General features: G+C 46.8%; 1 protein-coding gene across 6 annotated transcripts in view; it reads right to left on the bottom strand.

Annotated features, from left to right (window-relative positions):
• SLC6A4 (solute carrier family 6 member 4) overlaps window positions 1–15,442 on the bottom strand; it is a 39,013-nt gene extending 23,571 nt beyond the window's left edge. The window contains exons 1-3 of one of the 6 annotated variants that reach the window (XM_081844142.1): window positions 7,277–7,389; window positions 6,064–6,157; window positions 787–1,345 (exon numbers count right to left, since the gene is read on the bottom strand). In XM_081844142.1, coding sequence (XP_081700268.1) covers window positions 787–1,228 — 442 coding nt within the window. In that variant the 5' untranslated portion in view covers window positions 1,229–1,345; window positions 6,064–6,157; window positions 7,277–7,389. Of the gene's footprint in view, window positions 1–786; window positions 1,346–1,616; window positions 1,750–4,462; window positions 4,511–6,063; window positions 6,158–7,276; window positions 7,390–11,570; window positions 11,683–15,032 lie in introns of those variants that run through there. The other 5 variants (XM_081844139.1, XM_081844143.1, XM_081844141.1 and 2 more) reach the window with 5 other exon arrangements.
• Between the last annotated feature and the right edge of the window lie 816 nt (window positions 15,443–16,258).

Below are 16,258 nucleotides of genomic sequence, written 5' to 3'. Positions count from 1 at the left end.
CACCAAAACCTGCATTCCTGTACCCGTGAAAATCTACGAAAGCATATATATATATATACACACACACACACACACACACACATATATATATACACATACATACATACATAAAAAGGGTAAAGGGACCCCTGACCATTAGGTCCAGTCGTGGCTGACTCTGGGGTTGCAGCACTCATCTCGCTTTACTGGCCGAGGAAGCCAGCGTTTGTCCGCAGATAGCTTCCGGGTCATGTGGCCAGCAGGACTAAGCCGCTTCTGGTGAACCAGAGCAGCGCACAGAAACGCTGTTTACCTTCCCGCCAGAGCGGTACCTATTTATCTACTTGCACTTTGACGTGCTTTCAAACTGCTAGGTGGGCAGGAGCAGGGACTGAGCAACGGGAGCTCATCCTGTCGCAGGGATTCGAACTGCCAACCTTCTGATCGGCAAGTCCTAGGCTCTGTGGTTTAACCCACAGCGCCACCCGCGTCCCTATATATATATATACATAGTCTTTATTTAATTGCAAATAAATGCTTGCAATCGGCCTTACCTCCAGTTCTCGCTTGGCCTTTGCTTGCTTTGTGCTGCAGGTTTTTCGGGGGGGGGGGCAGATGTTAGTTCACAGCACCACTATCCTGCTCCACCCCCAAGTATATGTTAGAGGAGCAAGGCCCCGGTGCTGTGCCCAGATTAAGCGGGGGGGCTGCAGGGTAACTGACTCTTGTGAGCCACTTTCAGCTCAACATTTGTGTTTGGAAAAGCAGACTACAAATATTGAATCAAATCAGTCAATGGACACTCACCTCCTCCGTTTTGGTAACATATATAAGGGAAGCGCCATACGTTTCCTAGATCTACTGCATAGCCAATAACAGAGAGGAGAAAGTCCACTTTCTTGCTCCAAGTCTCCCTCTCATCCAGCTCCATCAGCTGCTGCTGCCCCTCTGCCACACAGAGGGTGGTGGTCATGGGAGCAGCGGGTGTGGGAGGGGTGCCTTCGCTGCCCCCTGTCGCATTGCAAGGACTTGGGCTCTGGGCTCCTGAAATCCCATTGGACACAGGGCTCGTTGTCTCCTCCTTTTCTCCCTGGCCTGGGTGGGCTTGGTTTGCACCCTCCACCAGTTGGAATTTAGGTTCTGTGATCTTGATCAGGAGTCCGTTCTCTGAGCAGTCATCCCCTTCCTTACAGTTCGAGGCCTTTGGAGGCGCGAGGGGCTGGGTCTCGCTGGGAGCTGCCTTCTCCATTCCGGTGGGTTAGAAGGCAGCCTTCCTATCCATCTGCAGGGGACTTCCACTAGGACCGCCTTTCCAGCCACAGATTCCTTTGTGGGTTTTCCAGCATCAGCTGCTCAGCTGTGGGCCCTGCAGCATGTTTGAGGAAACAGGCAGCTCAACATTTTAATTGTGGAGGGGAAAAGAAAATGGCAAGATGATTATCGATCGGTTATATGGTCTTATTTTACATAAACATGCGTACAGAAATCAAACGCTTCTGTTTTTTTATTTAATAATGAGATAGAAGAATAATTGTAAGCGGCAAGATTGTAGAAGGCAATGTTCAGCTCTTGCTATGATGCAGGTACTTAAAGGCATTTTGCTGTATAATGTGAAGGACAAGGTGGTGGTCTCTCACCATTCCATATACAGAACCCAACCAGGGTGACTCTTACTTCTGTGGTGGTAGTGCGATCGCATCCTCTACCACACTTGGAGCACCAGGACAGCTTAGGGAGCTCAGGCAGAATGGGGGTGGGTTGATACACTGCTCTTCAGTATCTGCTGCCTAAGCAGCTGCCTCAGTCTACCTAATAGTAGGGCCGGCCCTATATGGCAGTAGCAAGGAACAGGCAGGTACTGGGGTGATAGTGATGTTGCTGCTAGTACTGTCACCAAATCATTTCATTTTACTTACTTGCACAACATCCTTGTGACCCCCCGGCCCAGCCCACCAGCATTCAAGTTGAGGTATGGAGAAGAAAAGCTCAGAAATAGGATTTGGTTATTTGTGTGAGTTTCACTTGATTCATTCAGCCAATACTAGTAAAAGTAAAGGGACCCCTGACCATTAGGTCCAGTCATGGCCGACTCGGGGGTTGCGGCGCTCATCTCGCTTTATTGGCCGAGGGCGCCAGCGTACAGTTTCCGGGTCATGTGGCCAGCATGACTAAGCCACTTCTGGCGAACCAGAGCAGCGCACGGAAACGCCGTTTACCTTCCCGCCAGAGCGGTACCTGTTTATCTACTTGCACTTCGTGCTTTTGAACTGCTAGGTTGGCAGGAGCTGGGACCGAGCAATGGGAGCTCACCCCGTTGTGGGGATTCGAACCGCCAACCTTTTGATCGGCAAGTCCTAGGCTCTGTGCTTTAACCCACATCGCCACCCGCGTCCCTCAACCAATACTACCTGCAGTTAATTTGAATATGAATTAAACATTAGTTTTGAAGGGGTGGAAGCATACTGTATTAGTTTGTAGATGGGGGCATGCATACATCATAACAAGAGCTTTCTTTAAAACTTCCTCATGGGAGTGAAAAAGAAAAGCCTTTCCTAAGATTTAGCCTGCCATTCGTAGTTGTTTGTTTTAAATGAGTACTTACATTAAAAAGAATTAACTTATATTAAAAAGTCTGATTCAGTCAGGGGTGCCATTTAGTCAATAGATAATTTTTAAAACTTGATTTAGCTAAGCAATTAATTGGTTAAAGTCAAACCAAGAATCACTGGCATGTCAGGGCATAAAATTCAAATGGCACCAAACAGTGGCGTGAATGTAATCTTCAACGGCACCTCAAAATGCCTTCCCTGCAGCAGGGCCAGACATTGCTATTACATGCAGGTAAGAATAACAAATTGCACCCAACTAATTTCTACTCAAAGTAGACCCTCTGAAATTAATGGATCTGCCTTAGTCCATTAATTCCAGTAAGTCTACTCTAGAGTATGACTTACATTGAATACCACCCTATACAGTATTGTGCACATTGATAACTCTACATTACCAGGCAGAACAAAATGTTCCTCTTCCAGTATAGCCTTATACACACCTACTCAGAAGCAAGCCCTGTTCCTTTCTGTTGGGCTTACTCCCATGTAAGCATGAGGAGAGCCATAACAATTATTATCCCAACGAAGCAGACCCAGGTCTGTGCAGTTCCCATTTCCATCCTGGAGTTGCATCCCTCTGGTTAATTGGCCCTTTCCTAAGAATATACGAAGAGCCCTGCTGGGCCAGACCAAAGCCCACTTAGTCCAGCATCCTCTTCTGCTAGTGACAAAGCTCCAGTCTGACATAGGCAATGGACTTTGGCTCTCTTGGTGCTTTCCAATTACTGGCATCTTGCTCCAGATTTGCAGTAATGGTTGGCCTTCTTGTTACTACTTTAGGAAAAGACACTGCTATTGCCCTCTGCCCCCACAACGACAGTCTAATTGGCACTGACTTTTCTTTTTTCTTTTAATAGTATTTTTTAAAGGATCTATCCTTGCCACCCTCTCTTCATTCTGTTTCATTGATCCCTCTCAGTGGACACAAATGCTCTGATTTCATGTCCAATTGCTGCTACCTGCTGTCACGATTTGACCTACTCAAACTCTCAGGCGCGCCCAAAGTAGCTCTTTGGAACCCGGCCATTATTTGTAATAACCTCTCCCTTCTGTTTTTATAATCAGGTAGGTCTTGTGCCAACGGAAATCTGGCCAAATAGGGGAAGAATGATCTAACAGCCACGCTGTTGTGCTGGGTGAGCAGTGCCGTAGCCAGAGCATTTGTGGTTCAAGTCACACCATACTCCCTCTGTCCCACCCAGTCTTCATTGTGGAGAGTATAATACCAGTCTAATTTACAGGACGGTTGAACATGCCAGCTGGCTTTGAACATTTAAGGTGTGATATGTTAGGTGCAAAGGGACGTGGGTGGCACTGTGGGTTAAACCACAGAGCCTAGGACTTGCCAATCAGAAGGTTGGCGGTTCGAATTCCCACGACGGGGTGAGCTCCCGTTGTTCGGTCCCTGCTCCTGCCCACCTAGCAGTTTGAAAGCACGTCAAAGTGCAAGTAGATCAATAGGTACCGCTCTGGCGGGAAGGTAAACGGTGTTTCCTGCGCTGCTCTGGTTTGCCAGAAGCGGCTTAGTCATGCTGGCCACATGACCCGGAAGCTGTACGGCAGCTCCCTCGGCCAGTAAAGTGAGATGAGCGCCACAACCCCAGAGTCGGCCATGACTGGACCTAATGGTCAGGGGTCCCTTTACCTTTTTACCTTATGTTCGGTGCAAAACAGTCTTAGAAAAGTAAAACCAAGATATCTGAGGATGCGCAAATCAGACAGTGCTTCTAGTCCAGCATCCTGGGCATTCAGAGGTATTGACTTCCTCTGGCTTAAAGCAACATATGAAAGCAGTGTATCCATCCCTCTTAATTTCTGTGGTGTCGTGTTTGCGTGATTTTTAAAAAGCATTGCTTATTGAACATTGGCATTACCAGATCAGCTTCTTTAAAGCCCCTCCCTTCCTCCCAGCTGCAGAATTCCAAACTGTCATAATTCCAGCTATTTCAAAGAAAGCACACCCCTCCCCCTGAGAACTCCGTTCTCCTCAGCCACCGTCCACCCTGAAATTGTGGGGATACGGTGTGCTCTGATGAGCACCGAAAATCGTGGAAACTTTGCTGATGTTTGGAGTGGGGTTTATTGCTCTGTGGTAGAACCTCTTGCTTTGCATGCATATGGTTCTGAATCCAACCCCCCAATTAAAAGGTCTCAGGTAGCAGTGATGGGAATTATCTCTGCTGGAGACCCCAGATATTGGCTTCCAGGGAGCTAGATGGGCAAATTGTTTGACCTGGCATAAGGAAGCATCATCGGTTCCTAAGAGAGTGAAAGGAGCTCAGTGGCAGCTCACTCTGCTTTGCCTGCAGAAGGTCCCAGGTTCAAACCCCTCCATGTCCAGTCAAAATGGATTAACAGGTGATAACAAAAAAATCCTTCCAGTAGCACCTTAAAGACCAACTAAGTTAGTTCTAGGTATGAGCTTTCGTGTGCATGCACACTTCTTCAGATACGTATACGTATCTGAAGAAGTGTGCATGCACACGAAAGCTCATACCTAGAACTAACTTAGTTGGTCTTTAAGGTGCTACTGGAAGGAATTTTTTGTTTTGACTATGGCAGACCAACACGGCTACCTATCTGTAACAGGTGATGTGAAAGACCTTTCTCTGCCTGAGGCGCTGGAGAGCTGCAGCCTGTCAGATGATGCAGCTCTGGTCTAGATGCTGTGAAGCACCTTCCCATGTTCCTACAGTACCGTATTGGCCTGAATATAAGCCACACTTCCTCCCCACCCCCAAATTCCAACCGTGAAAAGTTAAAGTGCAGCTTAAATTCACGACCTTACAAAAATTGGCTTTTACGATATCACTGCTGAAACAGAAATATGTTAAAACGGAACAAAAAATGTTTTATTGCCAATTTGCAAGCTTGAGTGCCTTCAGAATTGTAGCAATTGAATAGCGATTTTAGCGATTGTACGGTAATTTTTGCGGGCCTGCAAGATCAAAGGCTTAAATTGGCTTGCAGCAATTTTCACCCTGTAACCCAATTTTAAGGGAGTAGATTATATTCAGGTATTATCTTTTTTTCTTTTTTCCTCTTGAATTTTAAAGGTGTGGCTTATTTGCGAGTGCGGTTTATATTCGGGCCAATACAGTATAGTGGTGCCTCGCAAGACGAAATTAATCCGTTCCGTGAGGCTCTTCATATAGCGGTTTTTTCGTCTTGCGAAGCAAGCCCATTGACAGCGGATTAGCGCTATTAGTGGTTTAGCGGCTTTTAGCAGATCAGCTGATAAGCGGCTTAGCGGCTTAGGGGAAGGGGGGGAAGGGGGGGGAAACCGCAGGAATTCGCAAGACATTTCGTCTTGCCAAGCAAGCCCATAGGGAAATTTGTTTTGCGAAGCGCCTCCAAAATGGAAAACCCTTTCGTCTAGCGGGTTTTCCGTCTTGCGAGGCGTTCGTCTTGCGGGGCACCACTGTATATGACTTGCTAGTTGGAGAAGGTGCCACATTGGGTCATTGAGCCTTACCTACAAGAAGGGATGGAAGGTTCTTTCAGTTTCATTTCTGCCAGCTTCTCATTTTTCCAATTTTACATTCAGTTCTCCACATTTTTACAGCAATCTGCAAATTTGTTTTTAAAAAATCCTCATGAAAATTATTCAGCACTTTAGTTCAAATCTTTCCCAATAAACTGATTTTTGTATGCAGTTTTGACTAATGTACAGATTTTTGCAAGTAATTTCCCCTAGTGCATTTCTGTAAGTTATAAGTAAGTAAGGGAAGTCATAGTCCCACTCTATTCTGCCTCAGTCAAACCACACCTGGAGTACTGTGTGCAGCTCTGGGCACCATCTGTCTGCATGGCCACCTCCTGTCTTGGATGCTCTGGTTGAGATTCCTGCCTTGCAGGGGGTTGGAATAGATGAACCTCGGGGTCCCTTCCAACTCTACAATTCTATAGTTCTATGAAAAGACTATCGCTGGTTATTACATAACTTTAGTGTGTGATAGGTTTAAACAAACAGCTGTATTTCTTATGCTCACTTAACTGCTGGAATCTGACCGAAAACCACAAGTATGAATGATGAAGAAGCTTTCATAATTTGGGAGTTATGAGCAAAATCCCAAGAGACATGAAAGTAGCTTCTGAGCGCTTTCCGTTCATAGCATATAGTTGACACAAGGTGTTGTGATGGACAAGCCTACCGTAAGTGGCTTCTTTGAAAAAGCATTGGGCAAACTAATGATCTATGGACAGCATGCAGCTAAAACAGTTAAAAGAGAGGACACCCCTCAGATCATCAGGTGTTGGGGACAGGGCTGCCTGTCTCCATCCAGTGCTCTTCTGGGAGAGGAGTAGGGACACCTGGCCAGTTCCTATTATAGGCAGCGTAAAGGTTTTCACCAGCCGTCACCAAGCTGTGGCTTCCAGACGTTTTGAGCTACAACTTTCATCAGCCTCACCATCCCACAGCAACATCCTGTGGACTTAATTGGCAAGACCTGGTTTTAAATCCCCACTCAGCCATGAAGTACCAGGGGACCTTTGGCCCACTTTCACTGCCTTACCTACCTTGCAGGATTGTTGTGAAGGGGGAAAGTGGGGAGGATGTGCCCCATGCAGCCCACAAGGAGCCTTATTAGATCAGAGAACTCTAATCAACAATCCAGTATCAGCATCTCCCGGCTGTGGCCAGGTGGGAATAGTTTGTAAGAGGAGAAAGAAGAAAGGGTTTGTACCTGCTGAATCCTGAAATTCCAGGGCACGGTGAAGGCTTCCCATGCAATCACCTGCTAGCTCCTTTTCCCATGCAGAGAAACCTGGATCTCTAGGGCCATGCGCATGTTGCAATTGTCATACCTTGGTTAATCATCAACTAGCGCACAGCTATCTACAAAGACCCTGAAGCAGCAAACAGCACAGAGCAGGAGACCGAGCACTTTCAGTTTTTCCCGTGAGGATCCCACGCCTGGGACATCCTTTCGGAGCTCTGCCACTGGAGGGCTCAGCCAGCCTCCGAAAATAATAAAAACCAGGCTGGGACTGGAAGCCCAGTGATTTCACAACCTGGGCAAGAGCAATTCAGTGCCAGGTACAATTGCAGAGAGGCCTTTAAGCCTCTGGATTGGACTTGATAGAAAGGCAGAGAATGACCCACCGGTCCCAGGCACCCTGGGAGAGAACTTTCCCCAATCGTCTTCACGTTCCGTTCCACAGCCAGCTTCGGTTAAGGCCACCCTGGGCTCCTGCTGAGTCACATCCTCCCAGTGCCTCATCTTTTTTATATACCTATAAGTAACTTATTTGTAATTACGGCTCAATTCCATAGATAGTTTAGGATTTGCTCATGGAATTTGCTCACTGCCACAGGACATGTTGACAGCCACCACCTTAAGGCAGCTTTCCAAAAAGGAGGAGACCAACCACAGTTAGCAACCCAGTATCTGAATGGAGCCTCCATATCTATGCAGGGATAGTGCTTTAAGCCATTCTATTATTTCTATATTGTTTTATTTCTATATTTGATTCCATTTATGAATTGCTTCCCGTAAAATATCCCAAAGTGATTTCACAGTTAAAAAATCAAGAAAAACAACATCAACACATTTATGGGCTGATACGGAAAAAAACATTTTCCAAGTGGCACAGCTGTGTGGACGGCTGATGGCAAGTAAGCAACAGCCCGTCTAACTGTGGATTGGTCTGCTTAACAGCCAGGCTGCCCAGGCACCTTTAAAAAAAGGAAAGACCACGCAGCCATGTCAAGAGTTTGGGGCAGCAGGTATCCACTAAACAAGACTTCGCCATCCTGGTGCCCAGCAGATGCTTTGGCCCATGGGTCCCATCAGTCCCAGCCAATGGTGATGTTGGGAGTTGTGGTCCAAACATCTGGAGGGCTCCAGGTTGGCAAAGTCTGCGCTAAACCCCTTGGGGCTCACTTCCCCCTGGGACTGGCTCCTTCGCCATCTGCCGTTCTGCCCGTCACCACCCAACACTTTCCAGGTCCTCCAGTGAACAGCATCAAGGATAAGAGTTTATTACTATCTATTTTTGTTCTGAGCCGCTGGAAAGGTCACTCTTACGCAAACACAGGCTGGCTGGCTGTTCCTCAACAGCTGGAAGCACCGCTAATAAAAAACATACAACCTGGAAAGTGCACCCGGCTTTGGGGCTGCTCTTTTTCTCAAGCACAGCTTAAGCCTTGAAAGGGGCTCTGGGAGACATTTGGAGGGTTCAGGTACACCTTTGCTCAGAGGCAAGCTAAGGGAAAAAAGGCTTCTCCGCTGTGGAACGTGGGAAGGAGATCTGCAAGGCAGACCACAGGGCCATCCGGCAGAGCATCTACAGTGGCCGGCTCCCAATGGTTTGAGCCCTGCCTGCAGATGCTGGGGATTAAATCCGAGACCCTCTGCTTACATTCTCACCAGTGCTATTTTTCTAGGTGCCAGAGCTGAGATCCTGGGGGGGGGGGAATCCCTGCTTACCACTGAGCTGTGGTAACAGATTCCAGTCCCCTAGGTTGTTAATAAAGGGCTGCTCTGAATAGAAACATGGGGAGCTGCTTTATGCAGAGTCAGGCAATTGGCTCATCTCAGTTGGTATTGCCCATGTAGCCTGGCAGTGGCTGTCTCCTGTTCCAGGCAGGAATCTCCTCCATCCATACCTGGAGATGCCACAGACTGAACCCAGGACCTCCTGCCCACAAAGCAGGTTCCCTGCTTCTGAGCTGTGGGCCCTTCCCCCAGAGCCGTTAGGGTCCCCCCATTCGTTTGAGTAGTCTGGCTTATTCAGCAAAAGCTGCCTGGTACAGGATCAGGCCGTATGTCCATCTAGCTCAATAATGCCTACACTGACCGGCATCAGCTTGCCCGGTTCTCAAGCAGAACGCTATCCCAGCCCTACTTGGGGGTGCCGTGGAGTGAAATTGAGACCTGTTGCATGAACAGCGTGTGTTATACCACCAAGATGCAACCCTTGCCCCTTAGCTGCAAAGATGGGAATGGACTTTTCACCCAGGAAGCCTCTTGGCTGATAGTTGGTTGCTATGGAGGAGAAGTGCCAGGGGTCAGTCTGGAAAGCAACATCTAATCAGCAATATCCAGGTGTGGAAGTTGGCTGTGCTTTTAAGTTCATGAGGAGGAAAAGGCACTTTCTGTAAGCTCAGATGCTCCTTAACTTTCAGTTTTCTTCACAAGAACCAGACACAGTCCTGGCACTAACACCACGTCCCACCCCAAACCCCCTCTAAAAATCAAGCATTCCCTGTAGGATGCATCCTGCAGGGGTTGAATCCAGACTTTGCTTTAGGGAGCATTTTTAGTAGTTATCCACACTTTACCCATGCCAGACCCCTGCCAAAATACTGTATTTTTTGCTCTATAAGACTCACTTTTTCCCTCCTAAAAAGTAAGGGGAAATGTGTGTGCGTCTTATGGAGCGAATGCAGGCTGCGCAGCTATCCCAGAAGCCAGAACAGCAAGAGGGATTGCTGCTTTCACTGCACAGCGATCCCTCTTGCTGTTCTGGCTTCTGAGATTCAGAATATTTTTTTTCTTGTTTTCCTCCTCCAAAAACTAGGTGCGTCTTGTGGTCTGGTGCGTCTTATAGAGCGAAAAATACGGTAACACCTGAGATTTCACCCCTTCAGTTTTTCAGACTCTCATGGGAAAGAGTGCAGATTCCTCCCCGACCTCAGGAATGAATGTATATGGGTAGCCTGGCTGTTATCTAACTGTAGTTCATGCAGCTTTGAGTGGGGATTACTCAGGGTGATTTATTTGCAAAAGGAAACTTTGCCGTAGGCCAAGGCAATTGCATTTAAAATGCATCTTGCAGGCCAGGGATAGGTAGCTGGTCTTCGAGGCCACTCTGTTGGGCCCCTCACAGCCAAGCACCAAATCTTCATCAAAGTATAGCTTAAAAGTTTCCCCCCAGTTTCACATGCAAAAAAGAGAACAATTTCTCTCCCTCACCCAGTAGTAAGAAAACAAATAAACCCACCCACAAACATGCACACAATTTAATGGAGGCTGGTACATTCCTGACTTATCAAAGCCAAGCCCACCAACCATGGATTGTGGTCCGAAAGGGGTTGGCAGCCTCACCCCCACCATTTTGGCAGCAGAACCAGAAAGCACGGCTCTTTGAATGGGGCTAGTGGGTCTGGGTTTGGTTTTGTGAGATAATATTTCCCTTCACTTTTGGATTCAGTACATAACTCAAATGCTTTATGTCACTGCGCTTAGCTGTGCTTCATTTTATGCCCAAGAGCACTTGCTTCATTCACTGGGGAGTCTTCGGTGCTAGACGGGGCCAACTTCCTTTGGAAGAATGGATGCTTGGAACAGGGTTTAGCAAAATACGTTTCAAAAATCTACTACCACGGGGAGGTTCAGTTTGGATTTCAATGCAAAACTAGCAAATTAGCAATTTTCCAAAGCAAATTGTAACACAACTGTCCTTTGAAATTCTTACACTAACCTGAAATTTGCGGTGCAGTTCAGCAACCACATATTTTGCACTAAAATTGCTTGGAGTGCATAAAAACCACATACATTTGTGAAAATAACATATGAAGCATTATACGAAGGGAAATCACTGGCAAAAAAATCTGTACGTTGGGAGAAATTTCAATCCTAATTTGCTGATTAATTTTCATTACGACTTTTTAAGATAATAATAATAATTGCAAGTTAACGCGGAAATATGGAGAACAGAATTTTAGGCTGGAAAAATGAGAAACTAAGAGACATAGACAAATACATTCATCCCTACCTGGGCTACAGTCTGTGCAATAAAGTGACCCCTCCAATGTCACAGAAGGGATGGAAGCTGTAGAGCAATCTCTTCATACCAAGTCATGCTCTTGGTCTTTCTAGCTAGCAATGTCTGGGTTCATAGTCTGAGAGGATGTTTCCCATCACATGCTAGCTTATCCTTTTAACAGGAGAGACCAGAGATCAAAGCAGAGACCTTATTCCTGCAAAGCATACACTCTGCCCTCTGAGCTGTGACCATTCTGCGCCATATTACCAGATCTGGTGATTTGTCCACTTGGCCCAATGTTGTCTACTCTTGACTGGCTCCCCATGCAGAGAAGAGTCTTCTCGCATCCCATGCTCCCTGGTCCCTTTCTCACTAGAGGTGCTGGGGGTGAATGGGCTCATGCATGCAAAGCAGAGGCTGCTACCAGAGAGTTATGGACCTCCCCTAAAAGAGAGAAGGATCCACCCCATATCAACCTTTAAGAACCGTGTTCTGGATTCAGGCAGAGGCATCCATCCATTTCCATCTAAAACACAAAGGATGGGATTTGCGCTCAAAATCTGTTCCAGCCCTATGCAAACCTCATTGACCCCGGGTCATGCTTCTCTGCCACTCCAAAACTTTGGCTCAGATTACTTCCTTCTCTTTCCCTCTCCTCACTTCTAAGAAGTCTTCCTTGACCTTGACCTTGTTTTTCCTGAAGATTGTAGGTCCCTTTATGAAACTATTCCCCGCTTCATTCTTACTGCGCTTGTGAAGTCTTGACTTGTTCATTCATCCTGTCTCTTTCTCTCTCCTCTCCCTCCGCTCTCGTCTGCCCTTACATTTCAGATGCACTGGGGTGCGGTGGCTTTTTGCCTGTGTGCTAAGTGCCAGCCATGTCTTAAAGCTTGTTTTTAGTATCTTTTGGGGGTCAATCATAGCTTCCCAGTCAGAACAAAAACAGTCTCTGAAGTTCTTCCCAGCTTAGACAACAAGCTCCAGAGCCAATTGTCTAGAAAAACACAAACCTTCAATTTTCCACAACTGAGTCTATGTTTATTGTTATTGTTATTTATTATGGTCTGCATTCCTGACGAATCTGTGGAAATTCCAGACTCCTTTGGGCAAAGACCTTTTTTTGCTATTTTTCACATTCAAGCCGTGCACAGCTTGAGCTAGACCAGCTCTTGACGGGCTCCCTCGCAGCAGAAAACAAACTTTAAAATGTTCTGCCTAGGAAGATCTGTTGTTTGTAGAAAGGACCAAAAGAAATTTGTGGACTGTGGGAATATGAACCATTTCTCCCAAGAAGACCACAGGTTATATCTCATTAAGTTCTGCAGCACTCTAATTAATTAACAATAAACAGAACCAAGTACCTATTAGAAGCCTTTGCAGTCACACACTTCTGCATGTCTCCACGTGCCGGGCACAATCTAGTGTAAGAACACAGCGGTCCCCCTGCAGCTGGATCAGTCCCTAAAGGGGACCCATCTCATCCAGTGTCCACAGAGGCTCCATTGGGAAGCCCACATATAGGAAATGATGGCAATAGCCCTCTTTCCAGCTTTGCTTCCCAGAAACTTACTCAGAGGTAAACCACCTCTGTGCATTCAGGTTCCACTTGGCTATCCTGTCTCTGAGCTTTCTGCAGTCTTACCCCTCCACGAAATCGTGTGGCCCTTTAAAGCCATCTAAAGCCAGGATCCTTGGTCTGTGGCAGAGGATTCTGTGGTGGTGGACCATTTCTCTGAAACAGGCTGCCACTGGTGTGATTTAATATATCTTTCAAAACCTACTTTGTACCTTGAGAGTTAGTGAAGCACGTGTACAAGCTTTTGCATTCCACAGCATTCTTCTCCAGGCAGAGCTTTGTGAAACTCAAATAGCTTGCATATTGTTGCCCCTTAACCTAAGTGAACACCCAGCAAAATGTCATCTGCATTTGCGCCTAACGCTTTCAAAGACAGCTTATTATCCAGCTGGAAAAACTGAGCCAGAAACCCTGCACACTTCTGGAGGCCGATGAGAGCTTCATTTCACTTTTATGTGGTATACCACCTTTCTATATTACTATACACAAGGCGGTTTACAAGCTGTAATCCATAACATCCAGAGGGCACCAGGTTGGGGGAGGCTGGTCTACACTCCTGTTTCCATTTAAAACACAATGCAAAAAAGAGCATGGAGGATTTGCCAAGGCAAAAGAAACTGCCAACTAGCTCTGTATTGCCTACACTGACTGGCAGCAGCTCTCTACCTGGAGATGATGAGAACTGAACCTGGGACTTCCTACATCTGCTCTCCGCACTGAGCCACAGCCCTTCCCTGCGCTGGACTGGTCCTTTATAAATTTAAAGTCACAGTAGCATATGTACTCTTGATTCCCAGATTTTCAACTTGCTCCCCAGGAGAGGCAGAGCCAAGCTGTGCTGTCAAGAGGCATGGCGCTGTAATGCCAAGAAAGTGAGAACATGTACTAGGAATCACTTTTAAATTAGCTCACCAGGTTCCAAAGTCCTAAAACAGGTCAAAAACAGAATGAGGGAGATATATTTATTTTTTGATGGCCATCTTCCTTGAGAGCAGATCAGAACTAAGAAGGCACAGTGACATTCCTCGTTTCCTCATGCCTATGTATGGCCCCTGGGGCCAGGGTCCCCTCCTTTGTTGCCTGTGCTGTAATGAGCCACCTATATGTCACTGCAACTGTCTTAAGAAACAAAAGAACCCCAAACATATTTTCAGATATATTTCCACATCTGCTGCATCTCTCTCCCTTTCAGCTTTCCCAATCTTTCTAATGTCTTTGGAGGTCAAAAGCACCCGTCATCCTGCACTTTATACCACATTTGCAATTTTCATAGACCCGTGCATGTTGTGAAATTTGTTTCGCTTCTGTCCAGTTCAAGTGAAGCATTGTTAACTTGTCACCAAAATAAGCTCCTTCCGTTTGCGCTGTAAGGAGGGGGACACCCACATACCCCTCTCACCTGTACAGGTGTGTGAGTGAGAGAGGTGTTGTGAAAATATGAAATATTTTGACATCAGTAAGCTGTCAGGTAAGCTGCGGCAGTTTTTCCTGTCTTAACCAACATGAAAAGCAAGGCACCCAAGTTAACTGGATCATTGTTCTTGTTTGAAATGTCTTATCCCTACTATTTTTTTGTTTAAAACACACTTTTTCTCCCTCCTGCCCTCTCTCTAAAATAACGAGGTTGCATCTTGCAGAACGGCTAAGGGCTGCTCCGATCACTCGGTCAAAAGCTGGTTGAAACACGCTGCTCACCCGTCTCTCAAAGCTGACACTAATAACTGAGATAGCAAGCATGTACAGACAGAAAAGCTGAGGAAGATACACATTCTTAACTCAAGCAAAACTTGAAACAGCAACAAATAAATAAATAAATTCAAAAGGCTCCCTTGTCCCCGTCCCTGTCCTTCCCCCATCCCGGTCCCTTGGAACTGCAGGAACATTTCACTGTCTGACTGTCTGTTTTAAGTGCAGCAGGGGCATAAAAGCCTCTCGTGCAAATATATACAGACTCTTTTTTTGGTGTGCATTACTGTTGCCATCTCAGGTTTTGGGTTTTTTCTTTTTAAAAAATAAAGATTGAAAAAGATGAGCAAAAGCACAATTAGCTCTGCTGGGGAAGGCAAAGGAAAAGACCCTCCCCAGCTTCTGTCTCATAATTACCAAACAGGGCACTTTTAGAAGAGGTGGGGGGAGAATAAAGCGTAAAATACCTGGCGTGTCCCAGCAGATTCAGGAGCGCTTGTCCTGCGCTGGCTCATCCAAGCCGGCCTCACCAATCCCACCTACATTTGCTTGGGATCCTATGGGTCACTTTGCACCGGGGACTGTCTTTTTGTACACCCCTTCTTCTCACATGGTCCGATTCCCAGATAATCTGCTGCCAAAGAGCTCTTTAAGATTTTTTTACGTCACTTTCTTTCTTCTCCTCTCTCTTTCTCTCTCTTTTTTATAAAGTCAAATAAACTTTTTTGCCTTGCCAGGAGGGACTGCAGCAGGCTGCAACCCTCCTCCTAGAGGTGGGTGACTCCACACACAGAAAAAGCAACCAGCTCACAACAGCTCAGAGCAGCAGCAGCAGCAGCAGGGGGAGGAGGGCTCCAGGCACAACAATGCAAGAGCCTCTGGGTTGGAGTCAGGGAGGGCAGCCTGGGCTGTGGCTATAAATGGAAGTGCGGGGGGGGGGGAGGAGAGGGGGGGTCTGCAGATGGGGGCAGAGAGTGGCTGGGGCTGGATGATGAGGCCAAGACAGGTGCCCTGCCACTGTGGCAAATGTGAGACTGGGGTGTGTGTCTGCTTCTGGGCCACATTAGGAGAAGAAAAACAGACTTTTGAAATCCTCGCCCGTCCTTCTCAATTCTTCACTTTAAGGACAAAGGGGGGGGGGAATGCAAAAATTGTCAAGTGGAAAGGGACTTGGGGTTTGCTATCACAGAAGCTGCTCCCAAGCAGAGCTGGTCCAAGACATTTTGCTGCCCAAGATATTGGTTATTTCTGTCACACAGCTTTCCACCAAAGAGCTTAAGGTGGCGTACAGAGTTCTCCCCCATTCCCCCCTCACAACAACCCTGTGAGGTAGTTTAGGTTGAGAGACCGTGACTGGCCCCAAGGTCACCCTGTGAGATTCCTCCCCGAATGGGGATTTGAACCCTGGAATCATAGATCCTCGCCCAGTGCTCTTAACCACTACTGCACAAGTTCTGGCGTAGGCATCCAAGATCCCTGAGGCAAAAGGAAAATGTGACACTCCCTTTTTCTAGCAGTAGAAAGACAATAGCAGCAGATTAAGGAGCTTACGAATTTGCCTGCCCTTTCCTAATACCTAAAATTTGCTGCCTGAGACGGCTTTCTCACTCTGCCTAACAGCAGGGCAGGGCTGGGACGGAACCCGAGTCTGATTTGGCTGCTTTTAATCACCACAAACACTTCCTCTCCTCCC

The sequence above is a fragment of the Podarcis erhardii genome (genome assembly GCF_964252035.2).
Source record: "Podarcis erhardii genome assembly, chromosome: 16".
In the NCBI taxonomy this organism is placed as follows: domain Eukaryota; kingdom Metazoa; phylum Chordata; class Lepidosauria; order Squamata; family Lacertidae; genus Podarcis; species Podarcis erhardii.
Note: the sequence above shows the minus strand (reverse complement) of the source record. Positions and strands in the feature narration are given on the sequence as shown.